The 17,139-nt window shown below is 42.1% G+C and overlaps 1 protein-coding gene across 1 annotated transcript; it reads left to right on the forward strand.

Moving 5' to 3' along the window:
- Nucleotides 1-13,593: 13,593 nt before the first annotated feature.
- On the forward strand, nucleotides 13,594-16,929 carry LOC148804509 (uncharacterized). The gene is made up of 3 exons (XM_088888140.1): nucleotides 13,594-14,942; nucleotides 15,109-15,199; nucleotides 16,540-16,929. The coding sequence occupies exons 1-3, from the start codon at nucleotides 14,718-14,720 to the stop codon at nucleotides 16,839-16,841; spliced, it is 618 nt and encodes a 205-aa protein (XP_088744266.1). The 5' UTR covers nucleotides 13,594-14,717; the 3' UTR covers nucleotides 16,842-16,929.
- The last annotated feature ends 210 nt before the right edge of the window (nucleotides 16,930-17,139 follow it).

Here is a 17,139-nt window from a genome sequence, read left to right on the forward strand (position 1 = left end):
GAACTTTAGGATTATAACAAAGAAATCCTTTATGTTCTAAACTATACCCCCATAAAGGCACACATAGATGATTAAGCAGTAAACTTAGTGTGCTCATGGGGAGGAAGATGTACAAGGCAAATGCAACCAAAAACATGAAGTATAGAGTAGTTTGGAGAATGAAAAAAAAAACAATAGAAATGTGATTGATTACCAAGAATTGAAGATGGAATGATGTTAATGAGATACACTACAGTGCTGGCCGCCTCCACCCAAAAGGTAATAGGAACATGGGAGTCAAGTAGAAGGGATCTCACCATACTCAAGATGTGTCGGTTCTTGCGTTCAACAATTCCATTTTGTTGAGGAGTTCATGGACAAGATCTTTGGGATAGAATACCATGTTTCTTTAAATAAGTTTGAAATTCTCCATTTTCCCCATCAAAATATTCTCCCTCTGAGTTAGAATGTAAAATACAAATGGTGGCATTGTGTTGGGTCATTATTATGGTGTGAAAGTTTTGAAAGGTGGGAAGTACTTATGATTTCTTCCAGAGGAAATAAAGCCAAGTATATCTAGTGCAATTATCAATAAATAAAACAAAGTATTTGTATCCAAGTCTAGATATGATAGGAGACGACCAAATATCACTATATATTACTTGGAAAGGAATAGTAGCATGCAAAGATAAATATGGAAATGGTAAAAATATGACTTTTACTAAGATCACAAGTTATGCAAGATTTATCAATATTCTTAGAAACTGAATTAACAATAGGTAAATAATCAAAAGAAAATAAATGATCCAAGTTCTTAGCATGTGTGTGGCCTAAATGTCTTTGCCATAAATGCCACACATTATTACAACAGGAATGTAACACATCACTAGTAGTAGAAAGAAAACAAGAAGTTGAGGACAAAGGTCTCTTCTTGAACTCAAGAGCAAACAGCCTCCCAAGCCTACTCCCCTTCCCCTTCACCTCCTCAATGCACTAATCCTGTATAACACAACCATCATGAGAAAATAGAACCAAGTTACCATCATCAACAAGTTGACCCACAAAAATAAGATTGGTAGTTAATTGAGGAATAAAGAAAGTTTTTGGGCAATGAAAGGAAGATAATTGAGAGGTAGAAAGAAATAAATCATCACAACCAACAATTTTTATTGACTCACCACTAGTAGTAATAATCTGGTCATTAGAAGAGTAGGGTTTAGGAGTCTGACCAAAGGAGGTCTCAATCATATGACTTGAGGCTCCAAAATCTATAATCCACATATGGCTAGGAGAGGAGCAAGTGGTAGAAGACTTACCAGACAGGCTGATAGCAGAGAAGGAAGATGAAATAGATGAAGACACAAACTATTGTATCTTATCCTTAGCCAGAGTGCCAAAAGGTACCCCTTTGAGACTGAGTTGGAGGAGACAGTAATATCAGATGAAGACTCTATAACTTTTTGAAGTGCCTTGTATTGACCCTTCTTGGGAAGTCGGGTGGGGCATTCAGTAATGATGTGACCCTGTTATTTGCAATAGGTACAAAAATTCCTTTTATTACAGTGAGAGGCCATATATCTCCAAAGTCATTACACTCAACACTGCATCTTGGATAAGTCCTTTTTGCCCTTGGGCTTGGTGGCTAGAAAAACTGTATCATGTCCATGTTCTTTCTTGTTGTTAAGAGAGGACTATGTGTATAGTCTAGTCTCCTTTGTCCACTACAAGAAAATTGACCTTTGGCAACAAGCACTTTCTTACTGTTGCAAGTGGTTGTTGCCAAAAGATAAACATTAACAACAATTGATCAACGTTGTTGCTAAATCAAATGAATTGTTAACAAAGGTTTCCTAATTGTTGTTCATTTTATCTATAATTGTTGCTAAAACAATTAATTGGAAACAAAGCTTACACCGTTTTCTTATTGAATATCCAACTGTTGCTAAATTAGTGAATTGGAAACTAATGTGAATCAACCGTTGTGAATTTTATTTTTAATTGTTGGCAATGCCATTGAATCTTTAGCAACAATCATTGAAACTTGTAGTTACAATTAAAATAATAATATATAGAAAAAATTATTAAATAAGATAATAAAATATAAAAAATTAAAGAAAACATGTAAAATTTATATTAAATATTTAAATATAATGATTGAGATGTTTAAAAATATAAAAAAATTGCAAAAAATGGAAGAAAACTCAATGCTTTTGGGTTTTAACCTCTTATTTCTATTTTCGGAGTTCAACTATGATAACAAGCTTAACTAGTAATGAGACCTTGAGGCAAGAATGGTTAACCTCTAGGCTAGTCTTTATCAATGTTTAAAAAACTAACTCAAAGGGAGGTTGAACTAATTTTGCCTCCAAGTCATGAGTCACCGGTTTGACCGTTTGGGTCGAATAGGTCAGACCATGCCACATCAACATATATATGGGAAAATTCTCAACGTTTGTTTGGTTTTTAACTGTTAACCATCAATGAACCGATATCATTAACCAAATGATCAAACAAATGTATCAACTAGAAGCAAGACATTGGATATTTGGGATCTGATCTGATTTATTTTTTTCAAAAATTAATAATTTATTAAAATAAAAAAAAATAACAATTTAAATAAAGCAAAACAAAAAATGCAAGTATATTTCAACTATTTTCATCATTTATATACATGTTTTTTATAAAAAAAATAAATAATATAACAAATTTACAAAAATTCAATATATATAAATAATATATGGATAGCGCGAGGTGACTAGCTTGAGTCTCGCAAATGCTACGTCGCTGCCCTCAAAGGGAAAGCCAAGGTGGCCGATGACCTCGAGCTGGAGCGACCTACGGAGCAATGCGAGGAGCGAGCTGCACCCACGGAAGAGACTCTCTCCATCCCGGCATCGACGGAGGACCCAGTTCGGACACTCCAGATTGGCGCTTCCATTGAGGAGCCTCTGTGATCCCAACTGGTAAGCTTCTTACTTGAAAATTTAGATGTTTTTGCATGGTCCGCGGCAGAGATGCCCGGCATAGACCCTAGCCTCATAACTCACAAGCTTAATACTGATCCTGTAGTTAGGCCCGTTAGACAGAAGAAACGCAACTTAGCCCCAAAGCGATGGAGGGCAATCGACGAGGAGGTCGGGAAGCTCCTCGCAGCCGACTTTATAAGAGAAGTCCATTACCCGAGCTGGGTGGCCAACCCCATTCTGGTAAAGAAAGCCAATGGTAAATGGCGCATGTGCGTCGATTATACTGACCTGAACTGAGCTTGCCCAAAGGACTGCTTCCCACTCCTCAAGATTGACCGTCTGGTGGACGCGACCTCAGGGCATGAGTTGTTGAGTTTCCTAGACGCCTATTCGGGCTACAACCAGATCAAGATGGACCTAGCTGACGAAGAAAAGACTGCCTTCATAACCGAGCTCAGCCTGTACTGTTATAAGGTCATGCCCTTTGGATTAAAAAATGTCGGGGCAACCTTTCAGAGACTTGTAAATAAATTATTTGAGCCATTGATTGGCAGAAAAATAGAATGTTATGTAGATGACATGGTCGTGAAAACCCAATTTTTGCATGAATTAATACAAGATTTGCATTCTGTTTTTGAAATTTTGCGTAAGTTTAATATGAAGTTAAATCCGAGCAAGTGTGTCTTTGGTGTCACCTCAGGTAAGTTCCTAGGGTATATCGTCAACCGGCGTGGCATTGAGGCCAACCCAGATAAAATTAAGGCAATCCTAGATATTGGACCACCCCGGAAACTGAAGGAGGTTCAGAGGCTAAATGGCCAAATAGCTGCTCTGAGCCGCTTCATGTCCAAGTCGACAGATCGCTACCTGCCTTTCTTCAAGGCAATTAAAAGCAAAGGTTTTGAATGGACCAAAGAGTGTCAGCTCGTGTTCGACGAGCTCAAAAAATACCTCGCTAGTATACCGGTCTTAACCCGGCCTGAGGAGGGCGATGTTTTAGAGCTATACCTCTCGGCAAGTGACAAGGTGGTTAGCTCAGTACTGATAAAAGAGGTAGATCGGGTCCAACGATCTATCTACTATGTTAGTAAAGTGTTGCAGGGAGCAGAGGCGAGATATCTAGAGATAGAAAAGCTGGCCTATGCACTAGTTATTGCAGCCCGGAAGCTTCGTCCATACTTCCAAGCTCACACTATCATTGTCCTTACCAACAAACGTCTGAGGCAAGTTCTGCTCAAGCCCGAGGTCTCTGGTAGGCTGACGAAATGGGCCATTGAGCTCAGCGAGTACGACCTCCAATACAAGTTGCAAACTGCTATCAAGGCCCATGCCTTAGCAGACTTCGTTGTGGAATGCACTTTCAGCTCCGAAGTCCCCAGAACAGTCGAACATGAGGCCCCCAGATCGGGCGAGCCCGAAGTTCCCAGGCCGGTTGAGCTCGAGCACCGTGAAGTAGCAACCAGTGTGGCATCTCTCCTTGTTAGGCCGAGCACGAACTGGGATGAGGAGCCCTGGATCCTTCACGTAGATGGCTCGTCAAACCAGTAGGGTAGCGGGGCCAAAATCGTTCTATACGGCCAAGCGGTACAAAAATAGAGTACATACTACGCTTTGAGTTCGCGGCATCCAACAATGAAGCGGAGTACGAGGCGTTAATAGCTGGGCTGGCTCTAGCTAAGGAAGTGAAAGCCAAGCATATCGTCATCTGCAGTGATTCCCAGCTCGTGGTCAATCAAGTCACAGGAGAATACAAAGCTCGCGAACCAACCATTCCCGAGATCGGAGAACACTGAGGCCGATGCCCTGTTCCAGTTAGCCAGCACCAGTGATAATACCATGAGAACCGTGTACATAGAGAACCTGCCTTGGCCCAGTATTCTCGGGGGGGCAGAGGAGGCCGCTCCTGTCATGCAAGCAAAGCCGAGCTGGATCGATCCGCTCGTGAGCTTGCTGCTGCATGGGACCCTCCCTGCGGACCGTAATGCCACCAGAAGGGTGAAGCGTCAGGCGGCCAAATACTTCATAATAGCGCTACTTGCGACCTTCCGAGACCGAGTTCGTTCTCTGTGATACTCATGAAGGCTTGTGCGGTGGACACTTGGGGGGCAGGGCTCTCGCCTAGAAAGCACTACGACAGGGATACTATTGGCCAACAATGAAAGCAGTTGCAATCGATCTCATCCGAAAATGTGACAAGTGCCAAAAGCACGCCAATATCCATCACCAACCTGCCGCCGACCTGAAGTACCTCACTAGCCCGTGGCCTTTCGCACAGTGGGGGATCGATATAATCGGACCATTCCCGCCAACGACAGGACAGAGAAGGTTCTTAGTGGTGGCAGTTGATTATTTCACTAAGTGGGTAGAAGTTGTAGCCCTCGTAACGATCACAACTCGGAACGTGCAGAACTTCTTCTGGAAAAATATAGTGTGACGCTTCGGGTTACCTCGGGTACTGATCTCTGACAATGGTAAGCAGTTCGAGGACATTAAATTCCAGAACTGGTGCCAAGACATGGGAATTCAACAGAACTTTACCTCAGTAGCACACCCTCAAGCAAACGGCCAAGCGGAAGTCACGAACAGAGCTATCCTCCGCGGACTGAAGGCACGCCTGGACCTAGCTAAAGAACTATGGGCAGACGATTTACCTAGTGTTCTATGGGCTTATCAGACCACAGTGAAGACTGCTACAGGCGAGACCCCCTTCAACCTCACCTACGGCATTGAAGCAGTCATCCCAGCCGAGATCGAGGTTCCCTCGCTATGTCTAGAAGCGTATGATGACAAGGAAAATGAAGATGAGCTACGCACCAACCTCGACCTACTTAACGAAGTACGGGACCTCGCATATATTAGGACTGCGGCCTAATAGCAGAGAGTAGCTCGGTACTATAACGCCAGGGTCAAGAAGCGGAACCTCCGCATCGGCGACCTGGTTCTTCGTAAAGTTATAGTGCCTGAGCCCGTTGTTGGTAAGGTTGGGTCAAATTGGGAAGGACCCTACCGAGTAAAGCGAGTGCTCAGGGAAGGAACATACGAGCTCGAAACCCTAGAAGGGAAACAAGTACCTCGGGCATGGAATATTGTCAACTTAAGGCAATATTACCTATAAATTACTGAGTAGACCACGAGTCACTCCCAGAGCCTAAGGGCCAATACTACCATAAGACCTAGTCGCCTCTATGGCATGGGCGAACTCCAGGAGAGTGGACTATAAGTCACTCCCCTGGCCTAAGGGCCAAAATGCCGAGCTAACAAAGACCTTGGCACCATAAGACCCAGTCGCCTCTATGGCATGGGTGAACTCCAGAAGGGGGTAGACCGTAGTCGCCCCCCCAAAGCCTAAGGGCCAAAATGCCGTGCTAACAAAGACCTCGGCACCATAAGACCCAGTCATCTCTATGGCATGGGCGAACTCTAGGAGAGTGGACTATAAGTCACTCCCCCGGCCTAAGGGCTAAAATGCTGAGCTAACGAAGACCTCGGCACCATATAAGACCTAACTGCTTCATCGGCATAGGCTAAGTATTAATACCGAAGGCGCAGGCAGCTCGAGTGAACACTCTGATGCGTGGCCCGCTTTGGTATACAAGTTGAACCTATTAAGGAGATTTAACTCTAACATTATAAAACTACCCCAAGTATTAGGGAACAGTTCGGGATAACAATTATCGAAAGACCCTACTTCGGGTATGCAGTTCTAACAGCTCGAGTGATAAAGTCGCTTCGGCGGAAGTAAAGAGCATAGCACTTAGAAACAAAAATGGGAATACTTCATTTCTAGTTCTAAAAACAACAAAAATAGATGAACAGAAAACAAAAGCAGGGCCTAACAGCCCAAGACAGTTCATCAAAAAAGAAAGAAATACATAGAACTGGGTCCAGACACCTGGGAACAACCATTCCAGAATCGGAAGAAAAAAGAGCAACAACCGGCCTCAAGGTTCCGCCGCCTCCACGTCCTCATCGTCCTCCACGTCCTCCTCCTCTGCCATGTCCGCCGTCTCTGGGGCCAGACCCTTCAGCATTATGCCTTCAAGGTTGAGCCCGGAGAACTTCTTCTGGACCAGCCATCAGCAGAGTTTGAATCCCGAATGGTAGGAGCTCGAGCCGTACTCCACCTGGAGGTCATGGTACCTCTGGGAGTCTTTGAAGTCCCACACCGCCTTAGCTCTCTCTGCCTCCACCGCGGCATCAAAGTTCCGATTCCGATCTCGAAGCGTGGACTCCAAGTTTTGGACCTGCTGTCGAAGGAGCTCCCTCTCCGCTGTCACCCTCGACGACTCCTCCCGGTAACGAACGCTCTCCTCAAACAGCCGGGCAATCTATGCTTCCTGGTCCCGGACGAGCAGCTCCTGAGCCTCGCTCCCCTTCCGAGCCTGGAGGATTTCATCTTGGGCCTGGTCGAGCTCGCCCCGGAGCTTCTACACATTCGACCTCTGAGTGAGGGCGTCCTTGGAGTGAATGTTAGTCTGGAGGGCCATGGCATGGATGGCGGAGTTCACCTGCCAGCAAAAGGCCGAGGTAAAAAAAAAATGGAAGGAAAAGAAAAGAGAAAAGGGGGAAGCAACCACATACCACCATGCAATGAGCCGAGGCCACCCTGGCGAGCTGCCTAGGGTCCATCCCTCCCCAGTCGGTGACCTCCTCATGGGTGACCGCCTGCAGGCTCCTTCGCATGGCCACGATGAAGTTGGTGACGCTTTCCTCCTTCCCCTCGGTAGGGAACCGCGGGAAGGCGATGGGGCGGGATTGCATAGACAGAGGGTACTACCCATGGGGCAGGACCTCGCATTCTTCTACGCCACCTTCCATGGCTACTCCCTCGACTGGAACTGGTGGGACCTTTGGCGGCGGCAAAACAAAGGTTGGATCCATAGGAGCCTCGAACTCAGTGCCCCCAGAAGAGGATGCCCAGTCAGGGCGCAACCTCTTCGCCCTGCGCTTCTGGTTGCTCGACAGAAGGCGGCGTGCATCTACACCCGACATGGCTGCAAAAGATCGCAAGTATTAGTCCAGTTTGCAAAAAAAAAAAGAAGAAGAAGAAAAGGAAAAGAAGGGAAAGGAGACCTAAAGGTAACCTACCAGGACTCAGACTGGCCTGCGCGAGCTTCTCTTCGGCCAAGTAGTCCGAATAGAGAAAACCGACCCCCGCCCAGGACTGCAATGTTTCCCGAACCTTCGGGTCCAAGTCAACACCCAGGTCCTGAATAGCGACCCTCCAGTGGGTCGAAAAGGGCCACCCCTCAGGGTTGCAAACTACGAAGTAGCCCCACTTCCAAGCCGGAATCCTGTTAGGCAGGTCGTGGAGGAGCTTAAAGCCAGGGCGGGGGGAGAAGTAATAGGAGCGCCTGTCTGGAGGAGCTCCGGGAGAGGCATTCTTAATGGACAAAATGCTAGCAAAACCGTCTAAAGAAAGGGGAAGACAATACTCAAAAAACAAAGAAATAGTCCCAACCACGTTTTGGATTGAGTTGGGGTGAAACTGGTCTATAGTAACATTAAAGTGGGAAAGAACCTCCACTATTAGAGGGTGAAGAGGGAGCCGGAGGCCAGCCACCAGCTGCTCCTCAAAGATCACGATCTCATCGTGACCATGCTCCCAGGGATAGTTGCCGGAAGGAATACTGTAGATGAGATCCCGGGGGAGGTTAAAGTATGAAACTAAGGCTTGAAGCCTTTCCATCGTCATAGAGGAAAGACGGAAATTGTCCGGTTCCCACCCTTGGGAAGTCGAAGCCTGATTCCAGGAGCATCCTGAGCTTCCATAGGTTGACCCTTAAGGAACCCCCAAGCTCCCCCCGAGTTTGAAGGGAATTCATCTTGGTCCCCGCCCCGACGAAAGGCACTGTTACGTGGGTACCCAGACATTTCCGACAAGGCAGAGGACTCACCAGGAAAAGACAACTGGAAGAACGGTGTGAACGGAAGGGAGCTCGAGCAACTAGGCAAGGGTGCGACCTGAAATCCGAAGGCAAGGCAAGTTGGCATAAGGGAAATGAGGCCTAGGGCCCTCCTATTTATAGCCACAGTGCCCGAGGGCCTACGGTTCAGATTATGGCAAATCCGACGGCTCACAATCGATCTGGTTGCACATCTTCCAGGGCTGAAGTAATGCCGACTGCACGTCTTCCAGGGCTGAAGTGGTGCCAGCTGCACGCCTTCCGAAACTGACAGCCGCTTGGCGCGCTTTTTGGCACCCAAAAATCACCTGACGTCTGCAAGTGCATAATGCGGTCAGTCAACCCAGTTTGAACCACGAGTCAAATCCTCCCGTCACTTCATGAACTCCCCGTGCAAAGAGTGATACCCTTAGCCCGAGGAGTGGGGTGCAATTGATGGAGGGTGAATTGACCCGGCCTCCTAAACAGGCGACACGTGGACATGACTCGACATAAGCAACAGCTCAGCATGACAGCCTAGTTACAACCCGGTGTAACGAGCTCGCTGAAACCCTCGCGAGTCAGCTCGCTACATAAACAGCTCGCTGCGGAACAGCTCGCTACAAAGCGAGCTCGAGCTCACTAGTGTGCTAGACGAGGAATACTCCAAGCTATTTCAGCTCGCGAGCTTGGACAATTAGCTCGCTCCAACTCTTTGGTAAGGCTGCCTCGAAGGCCACAGGTGGAATCACCTCGGGACGCCCCAGTAGCTCGCTACAAGGTAGCTCGCTATTAAGCGATGCGACGTCCTCAGGAAGCTTCTTATCTGACAAGACCGTACCTGTCAGACTGCACCCACGTCTCCTGACTATCGGCACAGTACCTGCCAGCCCAGCGGGCTGCGCCCACGTCTTTCGACAGGTAGCGACGTGTCTGTCCTTCCCGGGTCACGTCTCTCATCCGATTGGGCCAGTACCCTGCAACGGTTACCTGCGTAGCCTTGGCGAATAACGGCTGCGACAGAGGGCCAGTGGCGGTCACGCCCAATTTGACAGAACAGCCAGTATTTAAGGACCCCAATTTCCAAGGGGCGGAGGTAATTGAACTGATCTAGCGGTATCTGCACTCTCAGCTCTCTTTGCATTCCCTACAACTCGCAGAGTTCTAACTTAAGTATCGAAGTATTCCCACCGGGTGAGCTCCCCACGAATCCTTCATCTTCCTCTTCTCAGATACCGTCTGTCGCCAGCTAGGAGCCAGGCGTCCGCCAACTAGGAGTGCCAGAATCAATTCAGCCAAAGTGTATGCTTAAATTGATTTCGTAAAATTTCTAGCTATAAAGTTTAGGGTTTTTTTAATCGATTTTGTTCAGTTTCTTTTTACGCGTCCGCCAACTAGGAGTGCCAGAATCAATTCAGCCAAAGTGTATGCTTAAATTGATTTCGTAAAATATCTAGCTATAAAGTTTAGGGTTTTTTTAATCGATTTTGTTCAGTTTCTTTTTAGGATGATGCAAATTATTGGTTATATCATATAAAATGGGAGTAGTTGGCTCCCATCTAATTTCAATGTTGTTCTATGTCATAGAAAGACCTTGTCAGATGATTGTCCTTCCAAGTTCCAACCCGTTAACTCTTTTTTTGGAGGTTCAATACACCTTTTTGACAATGAAATAGAAATCACTGACAGTATATCTAGGACCCAGTATCAGTTGGCGAAGTTGTATCATGCTCTATTTATTAAGTTTTGGCTGTATCTTCTTAATTATGCTGTCCATCATGTATTAATATTTTCATAAAATAATTGCTAGTTTATTGCATTGGGATCAATTGTATAATTCTATCCTAAACCTGGTTATGGGTCTTAACTAATTCAGTTCCAAACATTTCAAAAGTGGTTTTGGATGGAACAAAAGACAAAAGGAGAAAATGTGAGCCCAATGATTCTAGGTGAACTTTCAAAGACTGTAACCTTTGACCTAAAGCATAAGAAAATTTGAATTTAGTTTCCTGAAAGAAAGTTTTTCTTTTTTTTTAATATGAGAATAGAGAGACAGGAACCAGTGCTTTTCTTTCTTTCTTTTTTTCTGTTTTTTGTTTATGGGGATTTTATGCTTTGTCTTACAACACTTATAATTCTCCCAGCCAATAATGGAACAACAATAATATTTCCAGCAAAATAATTGCTTAGAAGAAAAAAGTTTGTATTTGATTCTCTCTCTCTTTTTTGCAATTATGTATTTGATCTTGTATAATGAAGATTAAAGGGAAGATATTTACATGAAAATTTACAACAAGAAAAAAAAAACATATTTAGCTCTCTCTCTCTCTCTCACACACTCTCTAACATGATTTGAGTTTGGGCAACGGTGTCCTTATCACGCTGGAATGCCTTTTGGTGTGTGCTATGTCGGTTGACATGGACCCTCTTTGACTAATGACTATTGGCCCTATCCCCTATCAGCTTATGTAAGTTTGAAATATTTGTGAGAAAAGGAAAAGCAAACATAGAAAGAAATGGAAAGTTAATAGAGATAATAACAGAATAAACAAGTGCTTTTAACTTTTAAGCAGCTTAGTACTATTCATCAACATGTATGGTTTTGGCACCCTCTGATTGAGAAACACATTGATAGCTTAAGTTTGCATTAAGAGAACCAAACCTCCACTAAGGAAATGATTTACAGAAAAATATTAGGATAGTCATTTCCTACAATTGCTGCTAAGCACTAACATTTCAAATCTCCGGAATCCATGTTCCTCTGTGTGCTTGAGCATCATATTGGGGTAACCTGTTTCATTCCCTAATTGAGCATGGATCTATTGCTTTAGCCTCAACAGCAAAACGCAATGCAGAATCTCAGTGATGGGTATTTGAACAAGAGAACATCTCTTGGGGCATCTAAGAAAATATATCTAGAGATTTGGAAATGCTCCATTGGAGTTTCAGGTTTCCACCCCCTCTCTCTTTCCTCCTTATTTTCTTCATCAACTGTTCATTGTGGTCTCTCCCCTCTCCTTTCTTCTTCATCTTCTTTCTCTTTTTTTTTTACCCCCATCTCCCTACCACAACTTGACAACCTGCAATAGATCGTTTCTCCCTCTGTTCAGCTACAACCCCCGACTCCCTGCCCATTGTATATAGGCAGCTTATAGTGGATGTGATTGGTCACTACAGAGTTGCAGACTAGTAATCTTTGACTAGTAATTACCATAATCACCATGTGAAAAATCTAATTCATATACATTCTTCTCTCCTCATACACTATACCATCTCTTAATTTCTCTTCCACGTGCCATTCAACTAGTTTGAATAAAATGCAGAAATAAAAAGGAGAAAGTTTAATTAGATAAATAGGCTTCTTTTCCAGATGAACTTCCACATTTCAGACATGTAGAGGAATGATGTGGCCGGTCCATCATAAAAATCACCTAGTGGATGTGATTGGTTCCCCAGTCATCATCAATCCTATACCTAAAGATTTATTGGGGCTTTCCTTTAGAGATATTAAATATTGAACGTTTTAATTTTCTTATGACTCGAAACATGTCAATAGCTTGAATTTGTGCAGGAGATTTTTGGCTGGAAGTTGACCCATAGACAGAATGAGAGGTGGAACATGTGAAACCCTTTGGATGCTCCACTTGTACACAGAAGATTTCTGGGTTGTCTACAGACTTCATTTCCAAACAACACCAACATATGTGTACCCAAATAAGGCATAAAATAAAAGCAAACATCGTTATTTAACAAAATATCATCTTTATTAAATCCATTTAATACTACATTAGATATAGGAAAGAACCATAACAGTTTGAATGGTTCTTGAACAAACCAGCTAATACTACATTAGTACCTATGGTAAGGTAGCCTAGGCCTAGGTCCACACCCTCTGCCTACAACTTTACATATATTATGTTAACCATATATATAATATTTTATAAATATTCTGGGCTGGGCCAGGTCTAGTATTGGGCTCATGTGCAGCCCGCAAATTTTCCAGGCCTGATGCAAGCCCAGAAATTTCTGGGCTGGGCTAGAAATTATCACCCAAGTTAAAATGAAGCCCTTCTGGGTATTGGTTCACAGCCTTGAGAGTTCAACTGTCAAGTTAGGTTCAGTTTTCAAAACAGTAATATGGGCTCAGTAACCATCCATCAACAGTTACTGCCAAAGCTGTTAAATCTATTCCTTGTCCTCTAATAGCAACATTCAAACATAATTATAAAAAAAAGCAACATTTAAAGAAAAGTGGGTGCAGTTATATGCTTGGAATCCTTTTCCTACTCATTGAATTGTTCTGGAAGAGTGGTTATATTGGAAATTTGCATTGTACTTTGTTTGGACAAAAGCTGGAAGTATAGAACAACATAGTGAAGTAATTAAAAATATCCAATCATCAGCATACAGAAATCATGTTACACAAAATCAACAATGGGAATGGCTGTTTACTAAAACAAAATCAACTACTACATCAGTAAAACTGTATTATATAGTTTTTCTGATATGACAGTTGCTTTTGTTATAGAAAACAAAACCATTAGAGAAAATGGTTCTAGAAAACAACATAAGGGTGGTTTGGATTTTATAAATGCATAGAATATTCCATGAGATTAACTGACAGAATATTAATGCTGGAATCCAAAAATTCAGGGTTTTTTTTGTTAGAAAACAAATTGTATGAGGTAGTTAAATATTTCAACAACCTGGCTTACCTGTGCTTTATTGTCCCTTGGATCAGGTAAGCAATCAAACCTGTTCAGGAAGGGCACTGGCATTTGAAGCTGACTTGACCCATGACGCGAGGTCTTTCAGATTGTAGGTTTTCTTACATTTTACTATAATGGTTTAATTGTTGAACTTGGGTTTAGGGTGGAAGTAATTTAAATCATATTCATGATGTGTATTGCAATTCTCATTTCATACGGCTATATGATGTGGTTTCTTCATTTGCAATTAAAGAACTGTATTCTATGTGATGCTTAATTCCAAGTCCAGAGCTGCAGTCTCATGTTTCACCTTGTTTGAATATGAAAAACCGGATTGTGTAGCAGAAAGATCTACTGTGTCATTGTTCTTTGCAGGGGATTAACCTATTTTGGGTGTGTCATCTTCTGGATAAATGACTAACTTAATCTATTTATTCTGACCATCAATTAGTGGCTTCTTATCCGGCCATTCATCCAACTTCTTTCACTGTCCAAAAGGTGTGTTTTCTAGCCTAACAGTGAAGAAAATAACTCAATCGGTTTCATTTAAGGATATGAAGTGAAGAACAAGATCTGGATGGTCAGATCTTGTTTGGGTCAAAGAAATGAAGAACAAGAAAATAACTCAATCGGTTTCAAAAGGATCAAGATCTGGATGGCCAGAGAAATGAAGTGAGGAACAAGATGCACATGCTTGGGTCTGATGAAGAGATAGCTACACAAGTTCCAACTCAAGTTGAATCTGTTGTGGAAGGGTCAGGGGCTTTGCTTGTGTCAGAGTTCAAACCTTCCCCTGATGTTGATTACTTACAGGTACTTCCTTATCCATACTCAGATAAAGCTTGACACTTTCAGATAGGGAATGCTTGGTCATTATCCATACTCAGGTACTATATCCTGACAGCATGTGTTTTATTCTTTCAGATAGGGAATTCAATTCCAGGCGTTATAGGTAGAATACAGGATTACTTATAGATACTAAATCCTAAATGGATAATGACCATTTAGTGGCTTAATGTCAGTAAAGAGGAACAGAATTCATTAAACTCGAAGTTCCAAGAGGCAACAGAATGGGAATTCCCATGACTGAACAGTATTAAACTAGTTTGTGGTGGCCACTGAAGCTTAAAACATCTTAGGCACTGATCTTTCATATCCATCAGAAGATACTAGCCTTTATGTTTATTGGCATCATTGGTCATTGCATTTCAAAGAAAGTTAGGTGTAAAATCTTTTTATTGTACTTATGTAATATTTGTTTTCCACCATTCAGAAACTCCAAATTGACATCATTTCCAACATTAGCTAATGATCTTCAAGAGATTTTCCAGTTGAAGCACCAAAGTGAAAGACTGCAGATGATGGCTTCCTACAAAGCTCTAGAGCAGTTAGACAAGGAGAAGGTATATCTGTTCTAAATTTTGCTAGCTATGGTGGATACACCATGTTTCCTTGGTTCAATGGAAATTCAAATTGCAACTTAATAGTTAATAGCAATCTCATTAAAAACTTGAAAGAAGGTATATCTGTTCAAGTGATTAAGAATAATGAGGATTTCTGGTTTTGCAGAACTTCTTGTTACCTCTTCAGGACAATGGCAAGGAAGATGAGCATAATGAGAAACTAGAAATAGAAGCAGCAGAAAGGATCTCAGCTCAAGGTTTTCCTCTCAACTTTTTGAATTTCTGATCTCAAAAACATGGTTTTCCTCTCTTGCAGTTTTATATTATGTCTCATAAATCATTCATTCAAGATAAGGATAATTTTATGATGCCCGAAAGGTATGATATTACAAGAACTTTGACCAATCAACCCCCCTCCTCCCAATGTTAGTTAAATATTTTATCATAACAAAATAGTGTTGGTCCTTCTTATAACAATTTTTTGTCAATGTCTTTTACCAAGCAACTGATATTTAAGGTCACCAAACAAAGGACCAAGTTAATTAAGTTTTTCTTTCTATTGCATCTTATAGTTTAGAGTCTTTAGACTTCACACAGATTATCTAGAAAACGAAGACAGATTAATAAGAAATTGAACTTGATGATCAATGCTTAATTATCTAGGAAACGAATACAAATTAAGGGCGGCATAAGCTAGCTTATTGTAACTTGTACAGGGCTCCTCTCTTCTTTAGTCTTGACTCTGGTGTCTTGACTGATGTTGAGGAATATTGAGGAATGAGGTAGGTTTCTGAATTCTAACAGCAGATAGTAGATAGTAGAGAACCCGGCATTGAATTGAGCTAGCTGCTAGATCTACTCTGATAACACAGACACATGGTTAACTTTGTTGATGTAAGCACTTGTTTCTTTTCCTTGCTGTCAGACTAGCTAATAACAGAAACAGAGTTGTAAGCCTGTAATCACGTCACATAGGGTGGGGCCGCCCGGTTTGTTGTGGACTTGGGATGTGGCTTCATGCAACTTATCCAAAGCCAAAGGGGTGGAGGTTTTCCTTCTCCTACGGAAACCGACAACGACTCCCATTACTTTCTCCCTTTTACTCTAACATACCATCTTTTGCTGATTTTGGTTTCAGTTTTTCAGATACTAGAATAGATAAAAGAAGAGAAAGAAGATAAAAGAATATGTGATGAGTGATGTGAGGGTTTAGTTTCTCCGAGGAGATTTTCTTATATAATAGCTGGTTTTGGGGATCCGTTTGTAACATGAAAAATAAAAGAAAAAACTCAGTGTGTCATAAGAGTGTTTTTGTCAACTTCATAACTAAAGAAAGCATTATTTAATTTAGAGCTACAGATTACGTACTAGTTTTGCTTTAATCTTTCTTGCATGCCAGGTTTGTTCTCAGCCTCATTGTTTAACCTCCTTCATATGTTTTCTACCGTCTTTGCCGCCAGTATACACAACTGTCCTCTTCAGTTGTATTCTTAGTTTTTTTAATGAAATTTGCTTTATTTTTTGGCTTAAAAAAGAGAAAAATGTTATATTTTTGCCTATTTTTGTTCTTACTAAGATAAGCATCTAATATGTGAAGGGAGGATGGTTAGGGTGCAGAGAGAAGAAGCAATAGGAAATCTGACTACGGACAACCAAAATCCATGCAACATTAACCTAGGTGGAGACAGGGAGTGGGCGTTTACAGTTTCAGAGTTGGCGAGGAAAGTACATGCTTCTGTTGGGGAATTTGAAGAAGTGGTTCTTGGGGTTGTTGAAGAGTTTGCTCGGCCTTGCAAGGAGAGAACTGCAGACTTTATGCAATGGATGCATTGCCTTGCTGTTACCAGTCTTCTCTTAGATATGTGGGTGGATACATTGGACCAAATTTCTATTTGTTAATTGTATAATTTATGATAGCAATTTAGAAATTGTAATATATTTTTAACATATTTTTGTATAAATACAGTTGAGATGTAATTCAACAACAATTCACAAATATTTATGAGAAACATTTATTCAAATTGTGGTCACGTTACAATTAGCAACGATTGGCTTGATTATTGTGTATGGAGCTTTAAAGTAACAAGTGCTTGATTGTTGTTAATTCAACTACAATTCATAAAAATTGTTGTCATAAATACTTATAAGAAACAATTGCAAAATTGTTTGACTTGATTGATGTGTATGGAGCCTTAAA

The sequence above is a fragment of the Nelumbo nucifera genome, chromosome 1, assembly GCF_055504915.1.
Source record: "Nelumbo nucifera cultivar China Antique chromosome 1, China Antique-T2T, whole genome shotgun sequence".
Taxonomy (NCBI): Eukaryota; Viridiplantae; Streptophyta; class Magnoliopsida; order Proteales; family Nelumbonaceae; genus Nelumbo; species Nelumbo nucifera.

What these genes read in the sequence shown, in the direction of transcription:
- LOC148804509 (XM_088888140.1), top strand. Translation starts at nt 14,718, where the DNA reads ATGTTTATTGGCATCATTGGTCATTGCATTTCAAAGAAAGTTAGGTGT. An exon ending in AGCAGTTAGACAAGGAGAAG is followed by an intron (nt 14,943 to 15,108) that starts GTATATCTGTTC and finishes CTGGTTTTGCAG; the next exon opens with AACTTCTTGTTACCTCTTCA. An exon ending in AGAAAGGATCTCAGCTCAAG is followed by an intron (nt 15,200 to 16,539) that starts GTTTTCCTCTCA and finishes TAATATGTGAAG; the next exon opens with GGAGGATGGTTAGGGTGCAG.